Source organism: Perca fluviatilis, chromosome 9, assembly GCF_010015445.1.
Source record: "Perca fluviatilis chromosome 9, GENO_Pfluv_1.0, whole genome shotgun sequence".
In the NCBI taxonomy this organism is placed as follows: Eukaryota; Metazoa; Chordata; class Actinopteri; order Perciformes; family Percidae; genus Perca; species Perca fluviatilis.
Genome location: NC_053120.1, coordinates 15,103,856 through 15,130,225, shown reverse-complemented (window position 1 = coordinate 15,130,225; position 26,370 = coordinate 15,103,856). Strand labels below are relative to the sequence as shown.

At 39.1% G+C, this 26,370-nt stretch overlaps 1 protein-coding gene across 3 annotated transcripts in view; it reads right to left on the bottom strand.

The window, feature by feature from the left end:
- rabgap1l (RAB GTPase activating protein 1-like) overlaps positions 1–26,370 on the bottom strand; it is a 126,567-nt gene that overhangs the window by 23,352 nt on the left and 76,845 nt on the right. For 2 of the 3 annotated variants that reach the window (XM_039811130.1, XM_039811131.1), the window contains exons 14-18: positions 20,975–21,090; positions 13,259–13,333; positions 11,241–11,366; positions 9,528–9,671; positions 5,125–5,166 (exon numbers count right to left, since the gene is read on the bottom strand). In XM_039811130.1, coding sequence (XP_039667064.1) covers positions 5,125–5,166; positions 9,528–9,671; positions 11,241–11,366; positions 13,259–13,333; positions 20,975–21,090 — 503 coding nt within the window. Of the gene's footprint in view, positions 1–633; positions 2,635–5,124; positions 5,167–9,527; positions 9,672–11,240; positions 11,367–13,258; positions 13,334–20,974; positions 21,091–26,370 lie in introns of those variants that run through there. The other variant, XM_039811132.1, reaches the window with a different exon arrangement.

The window sequence follows — 26,370 nt, the reverse complement described above, 5'->3', positions numbered from 1 at the left end:
TTATAGCAGAGGGTATTGATGGGTATGTTGTTTGGAAGCACTCCCTCCATTGAAAACAAGTGTCAAGATGTCGCATGCAAAAGCCCCAACTGGTGAAGTAGAGGCAATAACAATCAATAACACCATCTTGTGGTGTAAGGATGCATTGTCACAATAATCTATCCAAATATTACTTTATGTACTGTTACTCAAGACCAAGTCTGCATTTATGTTTTTAAATGTGATCCAGAGTAGATTCTCTTCTGGCTGTATGTGTTTTTCATATAAATCTATTCATGTAAGATTCAGGGTTTATAGCAGAACGCTAATAGGCTATCCTTTTGTAAATAACATTTGAGGTAATTGGTTGGAACATCTATCCAATGGGACACATGTAAAAGGTCCACAGCTTCAATTTCAAAAGATGCCTGGGGTTAGAGGTCAAACCTTCACCACAACAGATGCAATAGCTATTTGTTGGCAGAAGTAGAGAAACAAAAGTTGCTTTTTTGAGACATGCTTTCCTATTTTTTCCCCATCATCGGTCTTCATCAGTAGCCCTTTGCATTTATCAACACAAGTCAAACTAACAACCATCCCTGCATGCTCAGTTTCATTCATCCAGCATCAGTTTCCCAGTTCCCCCTCTCTCACCGCTAGCAGCTTAGGGACGAAGAGCCGGTGTCCCATCCCAAGGAGACCCATCACCTTGCAGTATGAGTCTGCTGAGGCCTGACTGCTGTGGCCAATCTCCTCCGCCTTTCCCTCTCCGTCCACCATTGCCCTGCGCACTGCTGGAAGGGGCAGATGCGGGGTCAAGGCAGGCATAGGGGGAGGAGAGGGCGGAGGGGAGAGTGTAGGAAATGGTGGCGGGGTGGGGCAGGGTGAGGGAGAGGGGCGGTCCCGCTCCGGGGCCAGGGTGGCAGATGACTCCAGCGTGTCGTCCGGACGTCCCAGTAGGTTTCTTGGAGTTGGAGTACGTGTGGACTGGTAGCAGAGAGTGTTCAACTTGAGTCGAGATTCGTCTTGAGGTCACTGAGGTGAGGTCTTGAGTCCTGGTGAACGAGGTGACTGACCTTCTGGGAAGAGAAGCTGATAATACCACAAGAGGCAGAGTCACAACAGACTGATGTTCAGGACGCCAGCTAGAAAAGAAGTGATGAGACGCTCATAGGGACACAAGCAACTCGGCAGAGACAGCCCAGGCATCCAAGGCATGCAACGTTAACATTGATCCAGTTCATCTAGGCAGGACAGAATTTGGACAAGTGGACAAGACGTCAGTGGAGGCCACTCAGCTTGTACCACTGTCAGAGCCCAGTAACAGCCACAAGGCGCGACAAAATAACAGTCAGGAAATTATGTATTGATGCTGCTTTTGGCATAATGCTGAGTCTTCCAGCTACCTGCCAGACTGACTTTGAAATCCAGTCACACTACCCACTCTCATCTTCCTGTGCCAAACTCACCCAACCAATTCCAATCAGTACGCCGTTGCCTAGCAACAAAGCTGCTCAACACGTGTGCCACTGCTCCGGCAAACAGCAGCGATGGATAAGTACTCCACCTTTTTTATTTTTCCTTCGTTGTAAGGCTTCAAAGACAGAAAGAAAATCTCCCTCAATCTGCCCAACTGAGTGGCCTAACGCTCAAGGCTTGGTGCGTGTGAGACGACACATCAAAGCACCTGATAGGTTTTGTCCCCTGTTTTCCATACAAGGTATGAAGCTGACAGGATTTTAGCTTTCTTTGAAATATAGAATGGCCTGAAATAACAGTATGAGTCCGTTTATCTTAAGAGCCTCGGTCTAAGCCAGAGCAAGCGGTCCTGACGACATGGCAGAGGTAGACGAGATGTGGTCAGTTTTCTGCCTTCGGGAGATGATGATGCACTTGTGTGTGTTTATGGCTGAGTAGTTGCTGAACTAGTTGAGTCAGATTTAAGCCAGTGATGCATGAAAAACAAGATGAGTTTGGAAAGAGGTAGAAAAACAGAGTGTATGATGAAAGTCTCACTGTGTCTTTGCTCTTCCTCTTCACTGATATAACCTTCTGATCTGAAGTCCAGATCCAAACCACATAGAGCAGTAAAAGCACAGTCCAGTCAACAGTTCCAGCATGGACTCCAGTGTCTATCCCTCTGGCAGATTTCCATCAGCAGCAGCGGCAGCAGCAGCCAGGCATCCGGTCTGTATCTGTCAGTAGATCTTTCAGATGGGAAGCCAGCTCCTTCAGATGGAAAGTCACTTCTGCCTCTCAACAACAAAGGCTAAATGGATCAATGTTTGCATGAGAGTGCAAGTTGTTGTGCTATCAGCAGTGAATGTCCTGGCCAGCAGCTGGGGTGAGGCAAAGCCAAGAAACCACACAGTGTTTCCTGTCCACCACCTCTCTCTTATTCACTCTCTCTGCCTTCCTCGCTTTCTCTACCCCTCACTTTCTCTTTGTTATGCTAACAGCTAACAGCTAGCAGGGGCGGCTCCATTGCAGAGGTCTGGGTGGTGGACAGAGGTAGAAATGCATAACCAGCCAACACAGAAGAGGAGAAGGCGGAGGTAGAGGTAGATGAATAGGAGGTAAAGAAGACAGAAAACGAAGAACTGTGGGAGAGAAGAAGCTCCAGCAGACATCTATTGGAGGTAAAGACGAAGAGGGAAAAAATGTAAAAAAAAAAAAAAAAACAAGAACACAAAGCTTTTATCCCCTAAATCCAGATTGCTAACGCTATAGCTTATGCTCCTGTTGTGATGTGGATGGCGACTGCTAAGCAGGAGAGGGAGGGAGGCGAACACAGATGGAGGGAGGGGTGATGAGAACGGAGAGGAGAGCAGGATGGAGGGAGGAGGGAGGAGGAAGCCTCAGGGGAGAATGCCGTCATGCCTGGCCAATGAGAGGCAGGCAGTGGAAGCCCCTTCCACACTCCCCTTATCCTCATTTGTTCTCCATTGCCGACAATCGCATGCACCACATCTTTCTCTGTCTGACACAGAGAATACATTATTGCTAAGATTTAGAGCGGGAGGGCTTTTTAAAACCAACCATGTATGATTCATTTAGAGAGGAAGGCTTGAGTGTAACTGCATTACTGTGTAAAAGCAATATTATTATTATTATTACTACCATGAGCTAGTGCAAACATTGGATTGACTTTAGCAGTTTGAATATAGTGGATCATAATTCAGTATTTGCAGATATTCAATAATAAAGGACTGCTTTTAGGGGCAAAACAAACTTGATTGGTTCATCCTTCATAATCTTTTAATCTGGCAATTTTTCAGTTTCCTGGTTTTCTAGACTGCTATTTTTTTTATCAGCATCTGTAAATAAGCACTGTGCAAAAAACTTGATTACTTGACAAATATAAAAAGATAAATCTAATAAATTATTAATTGACTGGACATATTGTGGCTTATGAGCTGAGAAACACATCTAAGCCTGGGTTAAAAGCTTTCGAACATACACTTTTCCTGTCCTAATAATGGCAGATAATGTATATTGGCAGCCTCCATGTTCCTTTTAATAATTAATTGATAAAAGCAAAACAAAATTACGTTTTTGGCAGATAGCAGAAAAAGGGAAGCAGAAATGTGAGCAGTAGGCACTGTTATAAACCACTTATGAGCATGATTACTACTATAGTTGAAAAAAACTTTTCCGTCTGTGTATCATGTTAATGTGAGCTGAGAATTACACTTCAGACTATAAAACCTGAGAAACTATCAGCTACTGTAGCACATTAAGTTTTTAGTCCTAAAAATGTACAGATGTCTTGTCACAAAAAAAGAGACACTTGTACCTGCAAATTAATGAAAAGAAATATCAAATTTAAAATGATACTAAATGATTTGCTTCTTTTGTTTAAGCACCAAGACAGATTACATGACGAGACAAGCCTGTTCTTCATCACAGGGTGTTCTTGAAGTTTCAGCACTTCCACAAGGACTGTCCCATCAAATGAATGTCTACATTGACTAACCAGACACTGACATGCAATATGACACTCATTGCCAAAACTCATCGATCCATCCCGCCACAAAGAGCTCGGATAACAAAACAACAAGTAAATTCTAAATCATTCTGCTCTAACGGCAACAACATGCAAGTTTAGTATGGTTATATATTTATTGTTTAAACTCAAGGAGATATTTTCTTTACAATTCAGACAGAAAATGCATTTTGTGTAGTTTATTTGTACATTTTTTAAGTTGTAGACTAGTTTATTTAGTTCCTAGTTTATTTTTTAATAATTTGAATAAATTCATGATTGATTTTAAATAAAATAGTTATATTTGCTCTTTTTTATCTTGTGTTTTTTAATTCTATGTCCGCCTACTGATTGTTTAGTGTTTGTGCCTATATGTTTTGATTAAATCACATAACTTCAGCTGAGGACGGTGGGGGTGCAAATGAAAAAAAAGAATCCAATTCATATACTGCTCAAAACATACCGTATGCAACAAAATAATAGTAAAATTATACATCGAAAGGTGCCGAAAGCTGTTGTGACACAGTGACTGCATCACATTCAACATGACTTTTAACATGAAAGTCTTTACGCATTTGTCTAATTTGTCTTTTAGGACAAATCTGCCTCCTCACTTCCAGAAACAGTTTCTGATTCAAGCACTAGGGGGCAAGAAATACCAACAAACAAACTCTCTGACCTCTACCTATCACGTCAGACCGTGGACTTAATGCACCTTCTCACACAGAATGCCTTTTCTGCACCGTGATGCTTCGCAAATACTTGGCACTTTGAGAGACTGATTCTCACTAATGACTTTAATAACTCAAAAAAAACAAAAAACTGCTCTGTGTGCAAAAACACCTTCTTTGTTGTTTCTTTTTTTTGTGCAATTAATGTAAAATTTATTTTCTTAAAAAAAAAAAAAAAAGTCAAGATCTGCTTTTTCTTTAATTCACATGGGTTTATCTATGCTGCACAAAACAAAATTAATATATCACCATCTTAACAATATATAGTTTTTCTTTCTTTTATTGAAGCAAAGTAAATCAAATACTAAACACGATTTGGGTGGGTTTAAAAGAAATGGGATTTTTGACATGAAAACTGGTTTGATAGTTAAGTGATGCTCAACAGATGGTTACAGTTTAATGAATGAATAAATGAAAGGGATTACTAACCTTGAGCAAGGCCAGGGCTACATTGAAGATGATGTTGAGACCCTGGAAGAGAGGACAATTATATGTAAATACAGAAACAAGTAGGGGCGAAACTATCATGTTCATGTGTGTCAGCAGGTTTCAGCATATCAGTGTAGTATCAGTTTATTTCTGACAGACTGAAACTCAACAAAAGACTCCTGCACACTGTCCTCTTCACTTGCAGTCAGAGATATTTAACAACAACATTTCGGTACGCAGATCAGGTTATTAAGAGGACAGTGTGTAGGAGTCTTTTGTTCTGTACTGTAGACCCATGGTTTTCTCCTACACACCTGTCAATCTACAGGTGTGTAAAAGTTCTGCTTTTTGATGATACTGTACACTGAAACTGAAAATTGTATTCAGGAACTGAAATTAGCAGCAATTTATAGTTATACTTTGCAGATTTACATGTTGGCAGCTTCCAATGGATAATACCCCTAACCTTCTCTAAAATGAGGTTAGGTGTATTTAATATAATACATTTAATATGAAAAAAATGACTTTAATCTATTACAACAACTTCAAGAAACAAAACTACATTAGATGGTTAGGATATACAACCTCTAATAACTGGCATTTAAAACAAGTAAAACATTCAGCAGAAAAGACAGAGTAAAGTTCTTAGAAAACACAACTTCAAAGATGACATTTTTCCAGACAAGTAGATCTCTGACCAAACTATTCATTTTTAATTGTAACAACCTATCACCATTAACTTACTAACATTTATATACTTATGTTATTTGCTTCAATTGTTTATTGCTTTATCGCCAATAATTTAAATAATTTTTGAAAAGTGCTGCACAGAATGAGTTCATCGGCACTATAATTCAATTTAAAAATAAAGGTAATCAAAACAGAGAAGAGAGAGGTACAGTTCAAGTGATAAAAAGGGAAAACTTCAAAATAAAAACAGACAAAGCTATGCTTTGTTTTAGTCATTACATGTATAATGTTTCTAAATAAATCACAGATTATTGCGTAGAGCATATATTTGTGGTAAGAAGTTTTGTTTCTATTCGCTGATATATGTAGAATAATGCTGTGAAAACGTGTTTTTTCTTCCTCTATTGTTGACACAATGATTCTGAATTTGACAGAGAGAAAGAAAATGTAAAGCTGATGTCAGCTCTGCATGGGAACAACCATCTCCTTGGTCTCCGTGACAACCAGTTCACATGGCAACACAAAGCTAAAAATATCTGGTCAGCTCTAAAAATAACCAGAGAAAGAGAAAAGAGAGGGGGAGCTCTGTCTTCACACACCTATCTTTGTAGGCCTCAAGATGGTGCTACAGCGCTGAGGCAGGATCAAAGGTGTGTATGAGAGAAAGAAAGATAATCTCAGAGAAACATGCAGAAAATGGAGACATCATGACATAGACTGGGAGGGTGACGGGGTAATAGGCCAAGGGAGTAGTGAATGTAAATTAAATTAGGCAGAGTTAAGTAAACAGGGACGGCGATCATTCAATAATTTTGAAGCTCAGATGTGATATTAAAAGTTCTATACTTATTAAATTAATTCCACAGAATTCCTTTGTTTTACTTAATCACTGTGGTTTTAGCCTGGACCATAACAGTTGTTAATAATAAAAAAATAATCTGGACAGTACTAAATGCAAAAGGTTACTGATAACTAAAGTGGTAATAACCGATGACTCTAAAGCGACTCACATATGACCTAAAAACATAATGCAACATCAAGGTGTGAGCCTGGGACTCCCCACCAATCATTAAAGCTTAGCCTATCAGTGGGAGAGCACAAACAAACTCACCAAACAAAAGTCCAGTAGCTTTTGACTTACTATTTTCTTTTACATATGAGGTTTAGAGACATTGAATGAGAAAATATCAATAATAAGACTTTGAGACTTTAATTTGGGTGAGAGTAAAATGTAGTAGAAATTGTGAAAGACTGCTGTATAAAGAGAGAAAAAAATATAAAGAGAAAAAGATAGAAAGATATAAGATTGAGTCAATGAACAAGGAATGAGAGAGCAGAAGAAAGAAAACAGCAAAAGAGTTGTTAAATAAATGGCAAGAAAAGAGGTAAATGACAACAGAGTAAACAATGAAAGATGTGGATAATAGACAAAGGAAGCAATAAAGGAGTGGGAGAAGATGATGAAGAAAGCGAAGAAGAGGGCAGATAGAGGGATGCAGGAGATGAGAATTCTGGTTTAACAAGCAGATTCTCATCATGCGGCTCATTGGGCGAGAAAAACCTGGGAAACTTTTAATTGTTTTGCCTGGAGCCAATAGGAGGACAGAGAGAGATAGGGAGGGAGGAAGGAAGAGAGAGAAGGATGTGGAGGGGAGAGGAAACAAATAGGGCATTTGACTTTTGATGTTTTATGTAATGAATCTTTTTACAAGTCAAAGATATTTAGTATGCACACACGCACGCACGCACACACACACACACCCCCTTAATACAGAATATGTTTTTGTATGAATGCTGTAATGTAAACAAACATTTAGCATCTGCAAAATGATGACTGACACACACACACACACACACACACACACACACACACACACACACACACACACACACACACACACACACACACAAAAAGTAATTTTAGCAAGTAATGGTGGTGGATGATAAGTTATTGTGCTTTATAATTAAGGTCAGCATTTGATACAGTGCATCATACTATTTTGCTGAGTCACCTGGAAAAAGCAGTGATACTGCTCTGGACCAGTTTAGATCTCTCTGACAGAACTGAAGCTGTTGTTATTGAAAATGCCTCTTCTTCATCTGCTCGTGTTGGATATGGTGTTCCTCAAGGCTCTGTTCTTGGACCCTTGTTACTTTGAGTTTCTATGCTCCAAATATAATATTTATTTTCCATAAGGGAGGCAGCTGCATGCTTCCACCTCCAGATAGGGGCCTCAGTCAGACACTCCCAGTGCAACCTCATTACACATTTGGCTTCAGCAGGTCTGTCTGGCAGCCCTACCGGCCACCTGATCAGACTCATCAGCCGGTGGTGATCAGCTGAAAGCTCTGTTTCTCTCCTCACCTGAGTCCCCAAATCATACTGCCGCAGATAAGATGATAAGGCCAAAGAAGCAAAAACTCAGGCGTGGATCATCAGTCTTAAGGTGCTTTGGAACCAGGTACACTTATGAACTACCTTATACTTAAACATGGTGTTTGTTTCAGGCAGTCGGTGACTAATCCAATAAAAAAAAAAAAGCATTGCTGGGGTTCAGATCTAGCAAAAACCCTCCACGAGAGTGTTGAACTATTAAGCTCTCAGGGGTAAGGATGCAGCGATCCGATACTGATATTGGGCCGATACTGACTCAAATAGCTGGATTGGGTATCAGTGACAATATGGCTATTTAATTCTATGTTTATATACTATATATATTACATACTAGAATTTTAATTCCTGAGTTTTGACCGATTTGTTGCTGCATTTAAAAGGTTTACTCTTGTATTGCATATCCTGTTAATATAATATTGAAAACATTTTACCAAGTTGCTGGGGCACTATTTATTGTCTTAATAATAACTAAGTTTTTCTTTAACAAATTAAGTAAATTATATCAATCTATTTAATTGTTACATTTTGTTTTACAAAGTTAGGAAAGCAATGTTTAAGTCAAGCCTGATGTTGCCTTAAACATAAAAGAATGATCCCAGTCACTTCCACGAAGTGAAGCATCTTCTTAATTAAACACTGGTATTGGGTCAGTACTCGTTATCCGGGCAGAAAAAGTTGGGTCGTGCATCCCTACTCAGGGGATGTCCTCTCCAGGACCATGGCAAAAGACAGGAAAAAAATATATATTTTATATATATATATAAAAAAAATATATCTCATCTTTTTTGTATATATACTATCATAGTACTTTAATTTATTTAATTTCTTGTCTATTCACCTCTGTTTTACCCTCTGCATTTGTGTTTGGTGTTATACTGAATGTATGCAACATTTTGTTTCTATTGTAAATTACTCTGTAGCACTGTAGTGGCTAGTGGCTTTTGAAAGGTCTCTTCAGAGGAGCTTTCTGTAAAAATGTTTTAGAACAAGAAGCAAGCAGTGATTGGTATCGAGTCAAGTGGTCCTAATGACATTAAATCAATGATCGTATCAGCCCTTAAAAGCCTGATCAGTGCCTCCCTATTGATTACATTGGGAAGATATTAGATCAAACCAAAGAGCAATGCCATATTCCCTCCTAGCATCCCCAGTGACCTTTGCCACTCCTCATCTTCTATCCAACTGACCTCGTTGTCTACCTCCTTACTACTCCTCTCATCTTTCTAGAAGACCCTCCCCTTATTGGACACTGGACAATGTAGACAAATCACTCTCCATATAGTACCAGTATAAAGTAGTGCAGTGAGCCAAATTATACCTCACAGAGCAGCAGGTCAGTGATGTGGAAAACCATGCACAGGGGGAACTTGGCAGTGAAGAGGGTGAGGAACCACTGGGAGGCGTACATGTGTGCCTCCAGGTTTAGCTCTTGGAAGTGGGACCACAGGTCTGGTAGCTGCTCCTGCAGGAGCAGATAGAAGAGAAGGAGGAGGAGACACTTGTGAGATGAAACAGCACTTACAAGAATAGAAAGATGTGGCTCTGTTTGTCATTTCAATTTTACATAATTTCATTTTTACTCATCCTTTATTAAATCATGCCGTCTCACTGAGATGATAATCTCTTTCACAAGAGACCCAGAGACCCAAGAACAAAAGAAAAAGTTGAAAAAGAAACAATTCAGCATCACTTCCCTGCTGCCAGACAGTCAGAGACTTTATTCATACACTGCACATACAGTACATTGTTAAAGTTATATAAAAAGAAACTATATTATACAAAGCAAGTATATTTACAAAATGTGACATTTACAAATCTGTAACGAGAATTAGAAATTCAACCTTTGTTGAGCAATCTGTTTCATAAAATGTACAAAGTGTATGAGCACCAGAACTCATCATTGCCAATGTTATTATATTATTCGGCATACTTCATTTGATGAGGGTTCCTACATTCATTATCTTTTCCACTTATTATTTTATTTCTTTACCATTTGTTTGTTCTAGTTTATCGGTTTTGATATACTTTTGTTTTGAAGATTAAGCACATGAGGAGAAAAGCTGTAGCTTTAAAGTGAAAAGTGCGCATGTGTGTCTTAGCGTCCATGCATGTACAGTGAATGAAGGATTCAATCAGCCAACATTTAACGTGTCACATGACACCTGATTGGATCAGATAGTGAGATCCGACCTGTACGTTAATAATTAGCAGTCAACGCTAACATCCTTACATTGAGCGTATTTGGTTGTTGCTAACAGAGTTGAACTTTATTCTGAGAGAAGACTGCTAGCAGAGCCAGGATGGATTTCAGGGCCAAATTAATCTCTAATCAGAGAGTGGATTTAGACTGTAATACCTGAGTGGGATGGGACTTAACCAGCACCAGGATCGTCAGCCTCAACAGACAGAAATAATGTTGTTTAGCCTACAGAGACCACAAGTCTCACACGCACAGGCTTAGAAGTAACTCTCGTTATATTCTATTATACTTTGTGACCAGAAACGAGTCAACAAGGCAACAACAAACATGTCGTCCCCCACAGATGATGCAATCACTGGTAACACGCTCTACGTATTTGAATATGATCAAACCTTCCTTGCTTTTATGGAAAATGCAAATACATTTTGTAAGGCTATTTGCACTGTCTGCTAGTCTCTTCTTTTTAGTGGCACCCAGTATGAGTAATTGCACAAACCCAGCATTCACTCATTAATTAAAAGAAACAGCCCAAAGGACCTTCTTTCTCAATAAAGTAAAAATCTTGGAAAATCAAATCTAGTGTAAATGAATTGTCCTCGAGACAAGTCTGTACAACAAGGATAGCTGGATATGTGAGGTGAATTTCATGGCATTTAAACTGGACACAACTGATTAACATTTTTTATTTTAAACTGTAATTGTAGTATGCAGTATACAGTACTTCTTAACTCTATTTCATCCAACTGTCAACAGTCTTCTCAGCATTATGCTAATTTCTATTGCATTGTAATACATTCCATTTCATATATTATTAAACACTGCATCACTAACCTGCATCAGCCTCTCCAGCTTGTAGAACTTGCAGTGAAGATCCTCAAAGTTGTTTTTGTAAAGAGCTCTGAGGCCGTACTTGTACATGATTTTCACCAACACACAGAAGGCCTGTTCCTCTGGCATCTGAAACCACATGGACAACGATAAACTACAGAGACATGAACTACAACTATGAACAACTGACTCTCCAACATGTACATCTGTTGCCACAAAGGAAACAAGGACATTTTTGTTTGAATCTCTACATGACAACTTGTGGGCACTTAGTCTTCAAGACAAGAAACCGACACATTTTATCATCCAGCCTTATTTGACGGGCTCTAAATAAAGCCTGAAGGACAGAAAAATGAAGGTGAAGGTGTGAATGACATGAAGGGACACAATTCACGGAGTTTACATGTGCAAGTGCTTCATTTTCTCTGTGTATTAGTGTGTGTGCTTGGATGAATGAAGATAAGAGGCATGAGAGAAAGCTTTAAACTGTGTGTGTGTGTGTGTGTGTGTGTGTGTGTGTGTGTGTGTGTGTGTGTGTGTGTGTGTGTGTGTGTGTGTGTGTGTGTGTGTGTGTGGGTATATGGGTTTATTCCTCCTCACATACACACACACACACACACACACACACACACGCACGCACGCAGACGGTGAGGTGATATTTAATCAGAGTGACAGTATGTGTTTGGGGCTGAATGGGCTTCTGCAGGTAAACCTGAACCCCTATTAATATTCCTGACATCTCCTCTATAACCTCTCCCTGCTTCCTCTATAACCTGTCTGCCTCCTTCTCCTGTATAACCTCTCTTTATTTTACTGCTGCTGTCCCCTTTATCTATCCCCTTCTCCTCTTCACCTTTAAAGCCTCCTCCTCCATAACTTCCTCCTGTTTTCCTCCTTCTCCTGCACACTTGTATCTTTTCCACTCCTGTGTTCACTCCTCTGTACACCACGATGTGTCCTTACCAAACTCATCCATAGCTCTCCTTCACAACTCTTCTACCATCTCTCCTCACCCCACCTCCTCCCCTCTCCATTCTTCCTCCATCTTCCTCCTCTTTAACCTCTGCTGCCCTTGTTATTTGGACCTTAACCAAACTTCCAACTCTACTTGGGACTCCCGCCTCCATGTGTCTGCTCCTCTGTCTCTCCTCCATCTGTCTTTTAACACCTTCCCCAAATACACATTTCAGGTGCGTTTTACACGTTGCAACACATTTTGAACAGACAGGAAAACACTAAACAATACTTAAATGTGTATGGGGACGAGTATATACTGTAGAGCAGGAGTTCTTTAAGAAATATGTGTCTGTCAGTGACCTTAGAAATAAATTTGTGAAAGTGAATGAGTGTCTTGTCCACCTCTTTCCTACTTCTAACTTTCTGCTGTGACTCAGTCTTATGCTTTCAGCTTTACCTTCTTTCACATTCTCTCACTCCCTCTATTTCTCCACACCATTCTGCTATGAAGTGTTTTCATTCCAGCAGCCAGCCAGAGACGTTTCTGTCTCCCTCTCAGCCTCCATTTACTCTCTCATATTGTCTCAGCTCTGATGTATTACACCAACAGACTTGCTTTCAATAGATGCGGAGAGGTGTAGGTGTAGCTGCACAATTGCTGACATTTTCTTTCTTCTTTCTTGTAATAATTAGTTTGACTTCTGTCCTCAAACACAGTTTGTAGCATCAAGGTAACATTCCAGGAGCTCCAGAGAGCTTTTATTTTGAAAGCACGTGGCAATGGAAAAGTACCAAAAGAAAGTTTTTCTGTAAATGTGAAAAAGTCAATTCTATAGTTTTACTTTTAGTCTTTACCAATGTTGTTGTTGCGAATGTGTTTGTACAAAAAGTAGACAAAATAACATAATTACATGATATTGTAAACTGTTTTTTTTCAACCCAGGTTTGTATGCTTGATATGTGTGTGTGTGTGTGTGTGTGTGTGTTGTATCTAGTCATCTATCTAGTGCATTTGACCATGAGAAGGCAGGCTCAGTGGATGGATGGATGACAAGTTAACTCACGTGTAGCAGGAGAACAGCAGCGAGGAACGACTGACCCTGGCAATAACCAATTTCCTCATCATAGACAGAGTAGGCCTGCGAGAAATAAATAAAAAGAGAGTGGGGGAAAATTCAGTTTGGTTATTCTATCATCAAGACATCATTTATTAATGTCACTGACATTAATAAAGGTTGTTTACAATGTATACATTTATTCTGTAATTTTAAAACCCTTCAATTTTCTCCCTATTTTCACTTTACATTAACATTAAAATGAACTTGTATACGTTGAAGATAGTTTACCCTCTTTGGGCCTAAAGGTAAGATTAGTTACGATTGCTTTGTACCGTCACGGAGTACAATTGGGCCTTTTCAAAATTCAAGTACTGTAAATGAGCCAATTTGGGAGTATGAGAGACGTTTCCTTATTTTTCAGATGACACAGGACCCAGGGTTCCCCTGTTATAGTGCAGGTATATTAAACAAATCTGATTTCATCTGGCTGAAGGCTGAACTGAAAGCTTTTTTGGTTTGAAATAATGTGATAAAGTTTCATAATCGCCAGAAGTTACCACACAGACAGCCCACAAAAGTACAACATTTTTAAATGGCCTTAAAGTTTCAGCCCAACTGTAACAAAGCTGCTACTGTGTCCTAACCATAGACTGTATAAAATAAGTCCCAAACCTTGTAAATGTTTGCGATGCCAATAAACATAATTCCTGCCCTTAAACTCTTGGAATCTTACATACATGTTATAACCACCATTGGCAGGTGCATGTTATCTTTTTTATACCCATTATTTACCCAGCAAGGCAACCTGAATATTGTACTTTTCTTCCACTCCTTGTCTTACACAGTTACAAACATTCACACTGAGGGGCTGCACAGTTCAAACACAGTGTGATACATTTATACCAGTCAATGAACAACTCTACTGGAGCAGCTAGGGGATTTAGTGTCTTGCACTTCAGTGTTGAGGGAAGGGACAAGTGTTAGCCCTTGGTTTAACAGTCAGTCAGTTTAACTGCTAAGTTACTTGTTGTCTAATATAGGTTATAGTATAGTAGTATGAGCAGATACATAGAAAAGTGATTATCTGTGCTTGAGTCATCACAAAATGTGTTTCTTGTGACCACGTGGTATGGTAATATTTTAGTAGGCTCAGGAATTCAGGCTTCCTTTTAAAGAGTCAGGAGCAAGTCATCTCCACACCTTTTGATCTTGAGTGCTTACTGCCTTGTTGATCTAGAGCATCAGCACATATAGAGGACATTTCCTAAGAGACAGTTTCTTTCGAATACCAGCCTTATTTCAGAGGAATTTCCCTGGGGACTGTCTCTCTCATGCTTTGGTTTTTCTCTTTGTCAATGCCAACCTGTCTCTTCTCTCACTTTTTCGCACTCTATGAGGCACCTATTCAGTAAATGCTGAGCTAAGTTCCTGTATCTAATAACATAACACCAAAATTACATAAAATAAATTGCTGATCACAGCTGCCTGTTTTCTCTCTAAGTTTATTTCTACCAAAGACCCCTTTCACATTGTAATTTTAAACTTTGTTATCATAAAATAATGATTACATAAAATCAGACGCCTGTACTCACTGTAACGGCAGCAATGCAACATTCACTGACTAGCTGCCATTGACAAACCAAGCTTAGCCTGGGGTAGGAAGGCTAAATCCACTGCCACTGTCAAAGCCTGATTGATTTTGAACAGTAGGGCAAAGAAACTTAAGTCATGCCACAACAAAAACTTCTCACCACTGCAGTGTTAAGAGAAGAAGTGGCCTGTTCAACATAAGACAGCTGGCTGTTTCATCATTAAAGTAGGGAAGACCGACAAAGGAGACTAACCTTCAGATGACCGTTTGGGAGAGGTACTGTCTCAAAATGTTTAATAGTGGGCACACTCATGCTAATGAGCAAACAGATAGGCCTTTTCACAGTGTAAACAAGGATCCAGGGACAGGCAAAAGTGTATGAAACCATTTGAACTACACTTTTTAAATGGGGGAGGAGAAGACCACATCACACAGCTTCAACTCTTATTGTACTTTAACACTGAACAGTAAATTGTTGTAATTCCAATTCCTGCTTAATTGGAAGGCATCAGAGGTAAGTGGGGCACCATACAGGGCAGGTAAACCACCTGACCTGACTTCTAAATATAAGCTGGTGGGCAAAACCAGCAGCACCGCAGCTCAAAAGGTTTGATTTTAAAATCATCTTTAAATAGGGCTGGGTAATAAATTGATATTATATTGATATCGTGATATGAGACTAGATATTGTCTTAGATTTTGGATAACGTAATATCGCGATGTGACATAAGTGTTGTCTTTTACTGGTTTTAAAGGCTGCATTACAGTAAAGTGATGTACTTTTCTGTATTTAGTGTTTAGTTCCACCCTTACACAGAGTTGAAATGATTTATTTAGTAACTGTTCAATATCTTTCTTACCGATATATTTTGGGTGTCCACATCTCTGAGGACCTCTCTTGGACCCTCAACACCTCTACCCTGATCAAGAAGGCTCACCAGCGTCTCTTCTTCCTGAGGAGACTCAAAAAGGTCCACCTGTCTCCTCAGATCCTGGTGAACTTCTACTGCTGCACCATCGAGAGCATCCTCACCAACTGTTTCACAGTTTGGTATGGTAACTGCTCTGCCCATGACCGGAAAGCACTGCAGAGTGTGGTGAAAACTGCCCAACACATCACCGGTTCCTAACTCCCCTCCATCGAGACCATCCAGGGCAAGCAATGCTTGCATAAGGTGCGCAGCATCATCAAAGAGCTGTTCACCCCACTCCCGTCTGGGAGGCGTCTCAGGTCTCTCCGCACCCGCAGGTTCAGAGGAAGCTTCTTTCCTGCGACTGTCACCCTACTGAACTCTTGCTCTGCATCCCGGTGACAATTTAACCTACTAAGCCCCCCCCCCCACGGACAATTGGCACTACCCTACCCAACCCCTACTGTTCTATTTATTTATTTACAGATGTACATACTGTAATTACACCTATACATAGCCATATTCTACTGCTCTTCATACTATTCATCTTGCACATACACTTAACTCTTACTACTCTTATGTTATCACATTGCACATAGCTGTACATACTGTACATATCTGTCTATATGATTCATTCAATATATCCATATTTATTCGTTTTTTTTAATATATATTCTGTTAATACACTGCATATATCTATATTTATATTATTCTTACTACTATTATAATATCACTGCTACTACATTGCACATATCTGTACATGTTGTTCATATATTGTTCGTATTACATAGCCATATTTATTCTGCTCTTTTAACACTGCAATATATTTATTGTCCTGCCTATGCACCACCTGTCTATACTTGTATATCGCATTGCACTTTTCTGCTTTTTTTGCACTTCTGGTTGGACGCAAACTGCATTTCGCTGTCTTTGTACTTGTACTCTGCCCAATGACAATAAATTTGAATCTAATATTTTGGCAGAAAGCTCAGTTTATGATGGACAAATCAAATTCAACAGCAGTCAAACTCTCCCTCTTTCCATGCTCGAAAAATTTGTGTGGACATCCATAGCTCCACTGCTGATCTGTTTAGCTAATTTTGGGTTTGATGCGGAGGTAATGGAGAAGTCTTGTGGAGCTGTCTGGAGTGTAATCTACAAGCTGACATGCTTGATGGAGTGTGGCATTCACATGTCCCCAACTCAGCTGGGAGAAGTGCATGCTGACAGATGGATGGGGGAGGTCCTGGTGGGTGAAGTCTAAATTTGTTAGCCTGAGCAGATAATAGGCTCAGAGTGGTGGATTATTACCATCTATATAGTTGGTTTCTCTAGTTTCTCATAACCAACAAGCACAGGTTTTCTATTTTTCTATGTGTATAACTTTGTAAAAAAGAAAAAAAAAATAAATCTGTTAATGCATTTAGAAGAATCAGTTATTATGTGTCATATGTGTGCTTTTGCACACTGTTATTATTGCTCTGTGATCTCAGGTATTGCTTGTGTCAGCTTCAGAATAGGAAGGGTTTCAGCAGGGCAAATTTGTATTTTAACAAACCCTGCTGGCATTGTGTACACACAAATCTGATCCGGATGGCGGTCACCAGGACATGAACTTTTATCCTGAATAATGTGTGCATGGAAACATTCAGTGATCACAGGGGTACGCGACATTAGCCTGGTTGATGAGGCGTTATCATGTTTGCTTTTTCCCCCTGCTTTGTTCAAGTTTTGTTTCCATGGAAATATAGCAGATATTCTCTTTATCCATTTATCTTGAGAGTCACAGGTTTTAAACCCCCAGAACAGCTGGTAGGATAGTGCTCCGCTGTCAGAGTCTTGGGTGTCTTGAGTAAGACAGTCAACTGCTCCAGCAGGCATTCTGAGTGACCACTGTTAGGTTATAAAAAGTTAAACCATTGGTGATGTCTGATAAAAATATACTTTTAGTTAAATGAACACTGAATCAATACCGATTGCATCACACCACACTAATCAGCATTTGACTGCCTCACTCCAACCTAGTTTCTAAAGAATTAATTAGGTTATGTCTGTTATTTAGCATGAAAGTAGATGCTCTAGGAGACTTATTGTTTAAACAACTTTGGGAGCCACTCCCTGCTAAGCCAGACTGATTAGAACAAAGAAAATGTGTATCTCTGTAGAATTGGCACTACCATGATAAACGACCTTTGTCTGTGACCTGGAGTGAACCTGACATCAGAGGTGTGTCCTTAACCTGAGAGACAGGAATATAATTCGGAAACAGAGGTGATCTCAGGACTGCGGACCTGGGACCCGACAAGGGAACAAGGTTCTGCAGTCCGCTGGTTACAGTGTATTGTTTTGTCATGTCTCGTGACTGATTGAGGTAATTTCTGAAGAGGAGGCATGTCATTTCAGTCCACTGCTGGCAGTGTTTTCATGTTTTAGGTTTGATTGTGTTTTGACGGTCGTTTTCATCGTGTTGTTTTATTAAACCTTTTGCTTAACTTTCAATTCGACCCAGGCCTCTCCTTCCTCCAGAAATCAAACGAACACGTCTTTTTAGTAGATTCCAACACCACCTGTATAGGTCTAAGGTTGTACAGGTTAGCTGGAAGTGTGACTGAGTGGAGCATTAAGAGAATGAAGCTAATTATTACTGAAAAAGAGCACAGAGCTCAGGTGACCTTCTCTGGAGAATAAAGGTTAGAAAATAAAAGACCCAAGGCTTATTACCGAGTAGCATATGAAGATGAATATAAACTTTGTTCTGGATTCTCTGTGCCTGTAAACCACTCATGCCTCAAGATCCAACCAACCTTATCAGCAGCAAATCTACATGGATTTGCATACAAATGAAGGCTGGCTCGCCACTGACCTAGTTGGGTCCAGACTGGATGCTAACCCTTCCTGACAGGTTCTCCCAGAGCGCTGACCGGCCATACTCTACTGCTGCTTCTTCACCATCATCTAAAACTACCTTTGATTTTAATTAATGAACAAAAAACTTCTGTGATATCCATATTTGTGGGGGGGGGGTTCGGACAGACCTGTCCCCACTGCTTTAAAAAATCCTAAAGGAAACACTGTAATTATGGTCAAAACTTTTGGTATCTGAAGAATCCATAAACATTTTAGGATCATCACTTCTTGCTATTCAACAGTTAAATACGCTTCCATCTAACATAGCTGATGGCATGTGCAGGTGCAAATGATCTGCATGTTAACATACAGAAAATCTACATGGGCTGTGTCTTAAACCCCTCCCCATTCAATGAAATAGCGGGCACTAAAAATAATAAAATAAAAAAGTAGTGTTCAGTACAATTTTAATAGATAAATAATAAATTACAGTTATGTGACAGGGATTTTTTTCTGGGGATGCAATCTTTTAGGAACTCTGTAGTAGGTTTTAATATTTTAATAGCTGTTTTTTTGTTGTTGTTTTTTTAGCCCAGGTAATGTATCAATATCATTCAAATATGCATTCCCAAATCCCAAACTGACATTTTTTATATTATTTGTATCATTATTAGGGCAAAAGAACTCTGTACTAAAGAGTTCTGTAAGTGCTACAGAGTCTGTAGCACTTATATGTAGATCGCTGTTAAGCTTGGTAAACCGTTAATATGAGTATCCATTTTAATTGGATTACATTTTGATTTCACATTTAGTTTTTTCTGTTTGTGATAGAGCTGTTTGATATATTGTAGGACATAGCAAAGACGTCTGTGCATAATAAACGGTCTTGGTTAAGTTCACAGCTGCAGACAACCCAAGAGAAGGACAGTGACAGAGATTAATCCTGGCTTTAATACATTACAGTAGTACTGACCTTGGCTTTTGTCTGAATAAAATGTACCGTGTGTCTTCACAGATAATTACCTCAGGATGGGAGTCCACTGGGACCCTCTCCTTCGAGTGGTTATTTTTCTCATTTATTTAAGTGGAAGAGAAGCTCAACCGCATATTTTTTTTAATGGTACCAGGCTCGTGGCTGATTCACAAAAGGTCTGCATAAAAGATGACTGTTATGTGAGTTTGTATGGTTGGCTTTGAATTTTTTCAATATACCATGCTTTTGATATTATCTATTGTTGGGTTTTAACGTGGTGTTTTTCTTGTAAGGATGCATCAACATTGGGTCTACATGACACAGTTAAGAGTCTTCTACCCATCTGATCACATTTTGTTGTATCTTTAAGACAGTACTTAATATGTATTTCAACTTATGCTATCCAAACGAGCATCAATCTTCAAAATGGATTCCAGCATTTCTATAAAAATGAGTGGACACACTACCCTCACTCATAGCCTTAAATGTAATATATTTTGATGTGTGACTATGCTGGTGTTGTGCCCTTAACGTTTTCTCAGATATATTTGCCTGCCACCACTACTGACAGCCTATAAATAATAACAAGCAGTACAACATAATATGCTGCATTTGAATGGAAAACTGGCTGAATTTGGACGCAGTTTAAAGTCTTTCAGTAACCCTGCAAACTCAGGCTCCATCTCATAAGCTACTATTGGCTTCTAAATTTTATCAAATAATCTACTCATGATCAGCCTGACATTGCAATCCTGAGTCGATGTCAGTGAATTATTGAGAGTTGTTAAAGTGATGACATTACTTCTGCCACTAAAACTGTTCAAACATAAAGCATTTAAACTAGGAAAGTTACAATTGTAGCATGAAATATTCTGCAACTGAACAGCTATTTCTTACCTCAAATGAGATATTTAGAAACCCTTTTGGGTGGGCGAAAATTTGAAGAAAATATCAATGACTGTCCACTGAGTGGTGGGGATGTCTGGTATGTCATGTGTAGGAAGGGTTCATGTTGATGTCTCAGTAAAGCAGGTACTGTCAATCATATATTGTAGAGCCAACTTGAAATGCCAAGCAAATTCCTACTTCGCTTTGCCAGACCACAAAACTAATGACAGGCTTCATAAGAAAATGCAGACATTTTACAAGGCCTAGCACACATTTCAGAATTAGCTTCTCATCTCACAGTACTTGATTCTCAGCAGGAAAGTTTTCAAAAACTTTCGAACACAGCATGAAAGAGTATGCATCAAGATTTGCCTTCTGTTCCCAGATACCGTAGAGAAAGTGAGATAACAGAGTACTGTATAATCCAATTCTGCTTTTATCAAATTCAAAATATCTGGATGTTACTCTGCTGGGATTCCCGTCCACAACCTCAATGTCATATTTCAGACTCACCTTGCAGATCTTGTACAATGAATCCTGTCCATCTCCGTCTGAGTCCTTGAAGTAGTCGTGTGCAGGGAAGGTGCGGTGGATGTCCCGGGTGATGACACCTTCCTGAGCCGAGTCCTGCAACACACACATGGATCACACGCTTTAGACACGTGACAAAAAAAAGGTTTATTTAGATACACAATATGTCGAGTTTTCATATCCTGTTCATGCGTGAAGGTTAGATACTGCCCATCCTGATTTATGCACTTCTAAATGGATTCATGAGATGACAACAGCAAATATTTTTTTTCAACTCAGCACCCACAACCATTTTCACTGACTATGCTCTAACATATCTTTTCTCTGAATTGTTTATATATAGTAAAAGAAGGCAATGTATTCAACTGTATCAGTTCACAGCACACTGCTAAGTCACCATGTTTGTTTGTGTGTGTATTAGTGTTTGTCCCATCCCTCCTGCAATAGCACTCCCCAGGCCTCAGTCTCTTAGTCTGTGCCGTCTAATCCACAGCAGGCACTGCAGTGTACACACACACATGCACACTCTGCTTTTTCCCCCTCACACATATATACACACACAGTGCAAACATGACCGGAGAGAAGACAGCACAGCATTCTCCAACAACTCACTGTAAGCTGCAGATAAACCAACCATGAGCCTGACTGGCCTTGATGTGTGTTTGTGTGTATCAGAGAGAAAATGGGAAAGTGTGTGTGAGTGAGAAATTTCATCTTTCTTGCTTCTTTCCTCCCCCTTGTTTCCTGACAGTAGAGAGAAAAGGAGGGAATTTAGGAGTGTCTCACTGAGTGAAGAATCAGTCTGCTGCATTTTGTGGAAACCGTTGCAGAATATCATGCTCATATGGTTAAAGGTCTTGGTCCCCATTGTCCCTATGTATTTGTACAGGGATATGTTTCCACCCTAAAAAATAAAAAGCCCAGAAATGCTCTTTGAATGGATTAAAGTGGCTCAAGCTAGCCAGGAGATTGATTGTATAACAATAGTTCTTTCTTTCTTACAATCAATTGTGTGCCATTACTTACAGACTGGTGTAACTTGATCACTAAAGGAGTAGCCCAAAAGATCTTTTTGGGGTGTCTTGGCAGCCTCTGGCCAGAGACCTTTATTGCATGTAACCTGCCAATCCCTCCATGTTTCCTATCTGTCTCTACTATTGTGTTAAAAAAAGACCCCAAAATAAAATATTTACAGAAAGGATAGATATCTTTTTTCCTCATAGGCGGACAAGTACTTCATGAAATAGAGGACCTTTCTAATTTACTTACAGACACATTTATAGCTCAAACATCTGTTCATATCTTTGTATGGCTTTCAATTGACACAGCTAGACACAGCTTCTAGGTTTGGTTGTTTTTAGAGCTGCAAAGATTTGATGATTAATCAATTGGTCGATTGACGAAAGCCGAAATTAATCTGATTCCAGCTTCGCAAATGTCAATATTTGCTGGTTTTCTTAGTATTCTACTACTATACTAAACTCAATATTTTTGGGTTTTGGAATGTTGGTCAAACAAAATTAGAGTTTATTTATGAGCCACCCAGACCTCTCAGGTCGTCTGGGACAGGTCTACTTGTTGTCCCCAGAGTAAGAACTAAACAGGGGGAAGCAGCGTTCAGTTTTTATGCTCCACATATCTGGAACAAACTCCCAGAAAACTGCAGGTCCGCTTCAACTCTGTTCTTTTAAATCAAGGCTGAAAACCTATCTTTTTGATCTTGCCTTTCTTTAAATAACCTATTTTATCTGCTTTTAAAAGTTTAACTGTTTTAATGTTTTACCTAACAGTACCTAATATTGCCTAACAGGGCTTAACAGTACCTAGAACAGTGCCTAACAGTGCATAGCAGTGCCTACCTAACAGTGCTTAAACTGCACTGTAAATTTTATTCTTTCTCTTTATGTTTCTCTCAGTTTATTTATTTATTTTAATTCTTATACTGCACTGTAAATTGTATTCTTGACTTGTTTTTAATTGTTTTCTGAATGCTCTTTCATGTTTTATGTAAAGCACTTTGAATTGCCCTGTTGCTGAAATGTGCTATATAAATAAAGCTGCCTTGCCTTGCCTAGATGTCATCTGGGGCTCAGCAAAACTGAGTTGGACATTCTTGTGGACCTTATTGTTTTTGTACGTATTGTACAGTACACATGAAAGGGAGAGTGATAGACCAGGGATTATGCGGTTCCTTAAAACCACTAGTACAGTATTGCCCAATGCTTGTTTTTATTACATAATGTGTGCTACATACAGTAATTTAAATGTTGGTTGATGTTATATGGTCATGATGTTATATGTTGATCAACTTGATTTTATTTCTGTTTGTGAATTAATTGAAATCGGGAAGAAAATGTAAAAACATTCTAAATCTCAAAAAAGTAACCATGCCATAAAAAAGCTTATGACAGAATATTGACTGTTATTAATTACACACACCGCATTTCATTTATCACTACTCTACCATATTTTTATATTACAGTCAACAATTAGCTACATATAATTCCTTGTTTAACATGTTGCCAATATCCTACAATATGCTTAAAACACACACACACACACACACACACACACACACACACACATACACATACACATACACATACACATACACACACACACACACACACACACACACACACACACACACACTGTTTGATAGAAGCTGTTGGCACAACAGTGTGTAATGCTTTAAAGAGCTTTTTAGTGTGGAGGTGGTGTGTCAATCTGTGTATTATGTGTTGGAAATGGAACTAATAGTTTTTCATTGTGGTTCTGCTGCGACACAACAACAAAAACAAATGCAGCTCTTCAGGAATGAAGGTAGCACCGTGTGAGATGGTTGTCTTCACATGACAGCAAAACAAATTTTGTAAATGGAACAGAAAAGATTGGTAAGTAAATCATATTTTAATTTAAAAGATGGAACATAGGGCATATCTAGATACATTGTTTCCTATGTTGAAAAGGTATTTTTCCAAGACAGTAGGTGTATAATCAATAGGTTGATCAGCAGAAAATTAATCGGCAGCTATTTTGATAATCGATTCATCGTAAAAGTAATTTTTGCTGATTTCTTTTCGTCTCGTGATTTTAAACTGAATATCTTTAGGTTTTGAACGGTTGGTCGGGCAAAACAAGCAATTTGATGACATCTCACGGGGCTTCAGTAAATTGTGATGTTCATTTTTTACTTTTTTCTGACATTTCATAGACCAAATGATTAATCAATAAAATAAAAATTGTCAGTTGCAGCCCTACTTGCATAAACCAATACTGTACATTAAGGCATGGATACCCAACCCGAGGCCGACGGGTCCCCGACGGGCCGGGCCCCGACGGGCCGGGTTCGGTCACGGCTCTGTCGGACGCGGGGCCGGCCTCAGACAGAAAAATTCGGCCCGATCCGGACTCTACTGTACATACTCCTCCTCCATACAGTTGTTTTCATCTTCAAGAGAATAGAGCGTAGAGGACATCCAGACAAAGAACAGTTTAATTGATTACTATTACACTATTATACAGGTAAAAACATAACTTTTAAAATAATTATACACTAATGATTAATGTATTGCTTTCTATGAGTTAGCCCATCAATAACACATTTATGACACTGTAATTACCATGGCAACATCAGCGATGACCAGCAAGAATCTGGTTGACAGTGAAAGTTGTAAACACTTTGATTTAATAAACCATGCATGCCTCGATTAATTAACAGCGTCATTTCTCAAAAACCACCACATAAAAATGAGGAGCGGACGTCCTCTACTCTGCCTAATCTTCTTCCTTCCTCATCTCGAATCCTTTATTAAAGGAATTTAATTCCTATTCTCTTCAATTTCCCCACTGAATATTTACTTATATCCTTGAATTCTTTACTCCCATTTCCTTTATTCCTCTTCTCTCTTTTTCAACTTTTATATTCTCCCCTTTTTCTGCTTCATTTCCTACTGTACCGTTTCCTTCTCTTCCCCCTTATATATTTTCCTGATCTCTTTCATCAATTATTCTCTTTTCTAATTCACTTCCTTCCCTTCTCTACTTATACGTCCATGTGTCCTAAATATTTGCCTCTTGTCCTTTCAATTTTAATGTGGAAAGCAAACATGCAATTTTACATATTTCATGCACCAAAGTTCGCTTCCTGCAATGCAATTAAAAGAATGCCGTTTTTTTTTTTTGTAACACCAAACTTTGTTTAGGAGTCCTGCTAAGCTGAGTGAGAGAAAAACCCATACTGTAAACAAAGAGATATGCGTGTATACTGTGTGTAGTGTTGACTAGGTGTAGTGCTATGTACCAGTTTTCATGATTATATAAAAAATGTAGGGGTTAAGTAATTAGTGAATGGGTTGTACTTGTCTGTTTAAAGTTACTAATGTATTATTATTGTAGGAATATTTTAGATTTTGTAAAAGGATGGAATAATCATTATGTTATCTTTATCACCGCCGTCACCACTAGTAGAGCAGATAAGCATAATTTTGCATTTCATGAGAAAAGCATGACATTTCTTACATAGTTAGCGCATACCATAAGGATTATTTTCAGATGTGCAGGGAAGTCAGATTTGACCTCTGAGGGCCATCAGAGGTCAAATCCAAGATGGCAGCCAGTCCCCCAGGTCTAATGTTCAAAAGCGTTTCATTTTGGAACCAAACAGTGTAGAAAAACATGTAAGGTGTCATTTTCAACTAAGTTGGGGGTGCCCATTCATTTGGTGATACTTTTGAGATCACCAGAATTCAAGGAAATACATTTATACAAAGGTCAAGGTCAAATTTCGTTAAAAACGTCACTCCACATTCTTTTGCTTATACGTTTATTTTACCTTGGACATTGGATTGGAATTATGCCATATAGTAAAACTTCACCTCCAGTTTAACAATATAGAGATAAAACAAAACAATTAAGGGCATAGACCAATGGTGCTAGTATATTTTACTATATTAAAGGTCCAATATGTAATACTGACAGCAAAAATTAATAATAGTCACTGCAGTCCAAATTCAAAATACTAAATAGAGCGTCTCCCCTGCTACACTCCGAAACTGCAGCATAGATGTAGCACTACTGCATCCAGCTTTTTGTGTTCAGTAGAGTGTAGCACTTGTTTAGTGATTAACAGAGCTGCAGTCGCTGTCTTTTTTCCCCCCTCACAAGTTCATTTTGTTTTATGGTGGACATTCCCTTAAATTTACTACAGACCTGAGCTGATTAGCGTATACCTTTAAGTGCGTGCTGGAACAAGAGTTATATGCTGCTTATCTGGATGGATGTCTGTGTCTGTGTGTGTGTGTGTGTGTGTGTGTGTGTGTGTGTGTGTGTGTGTGTGTGTGTGTGTGTGTGTGTGTGTGTGTGTGTGTGTGTGTGTG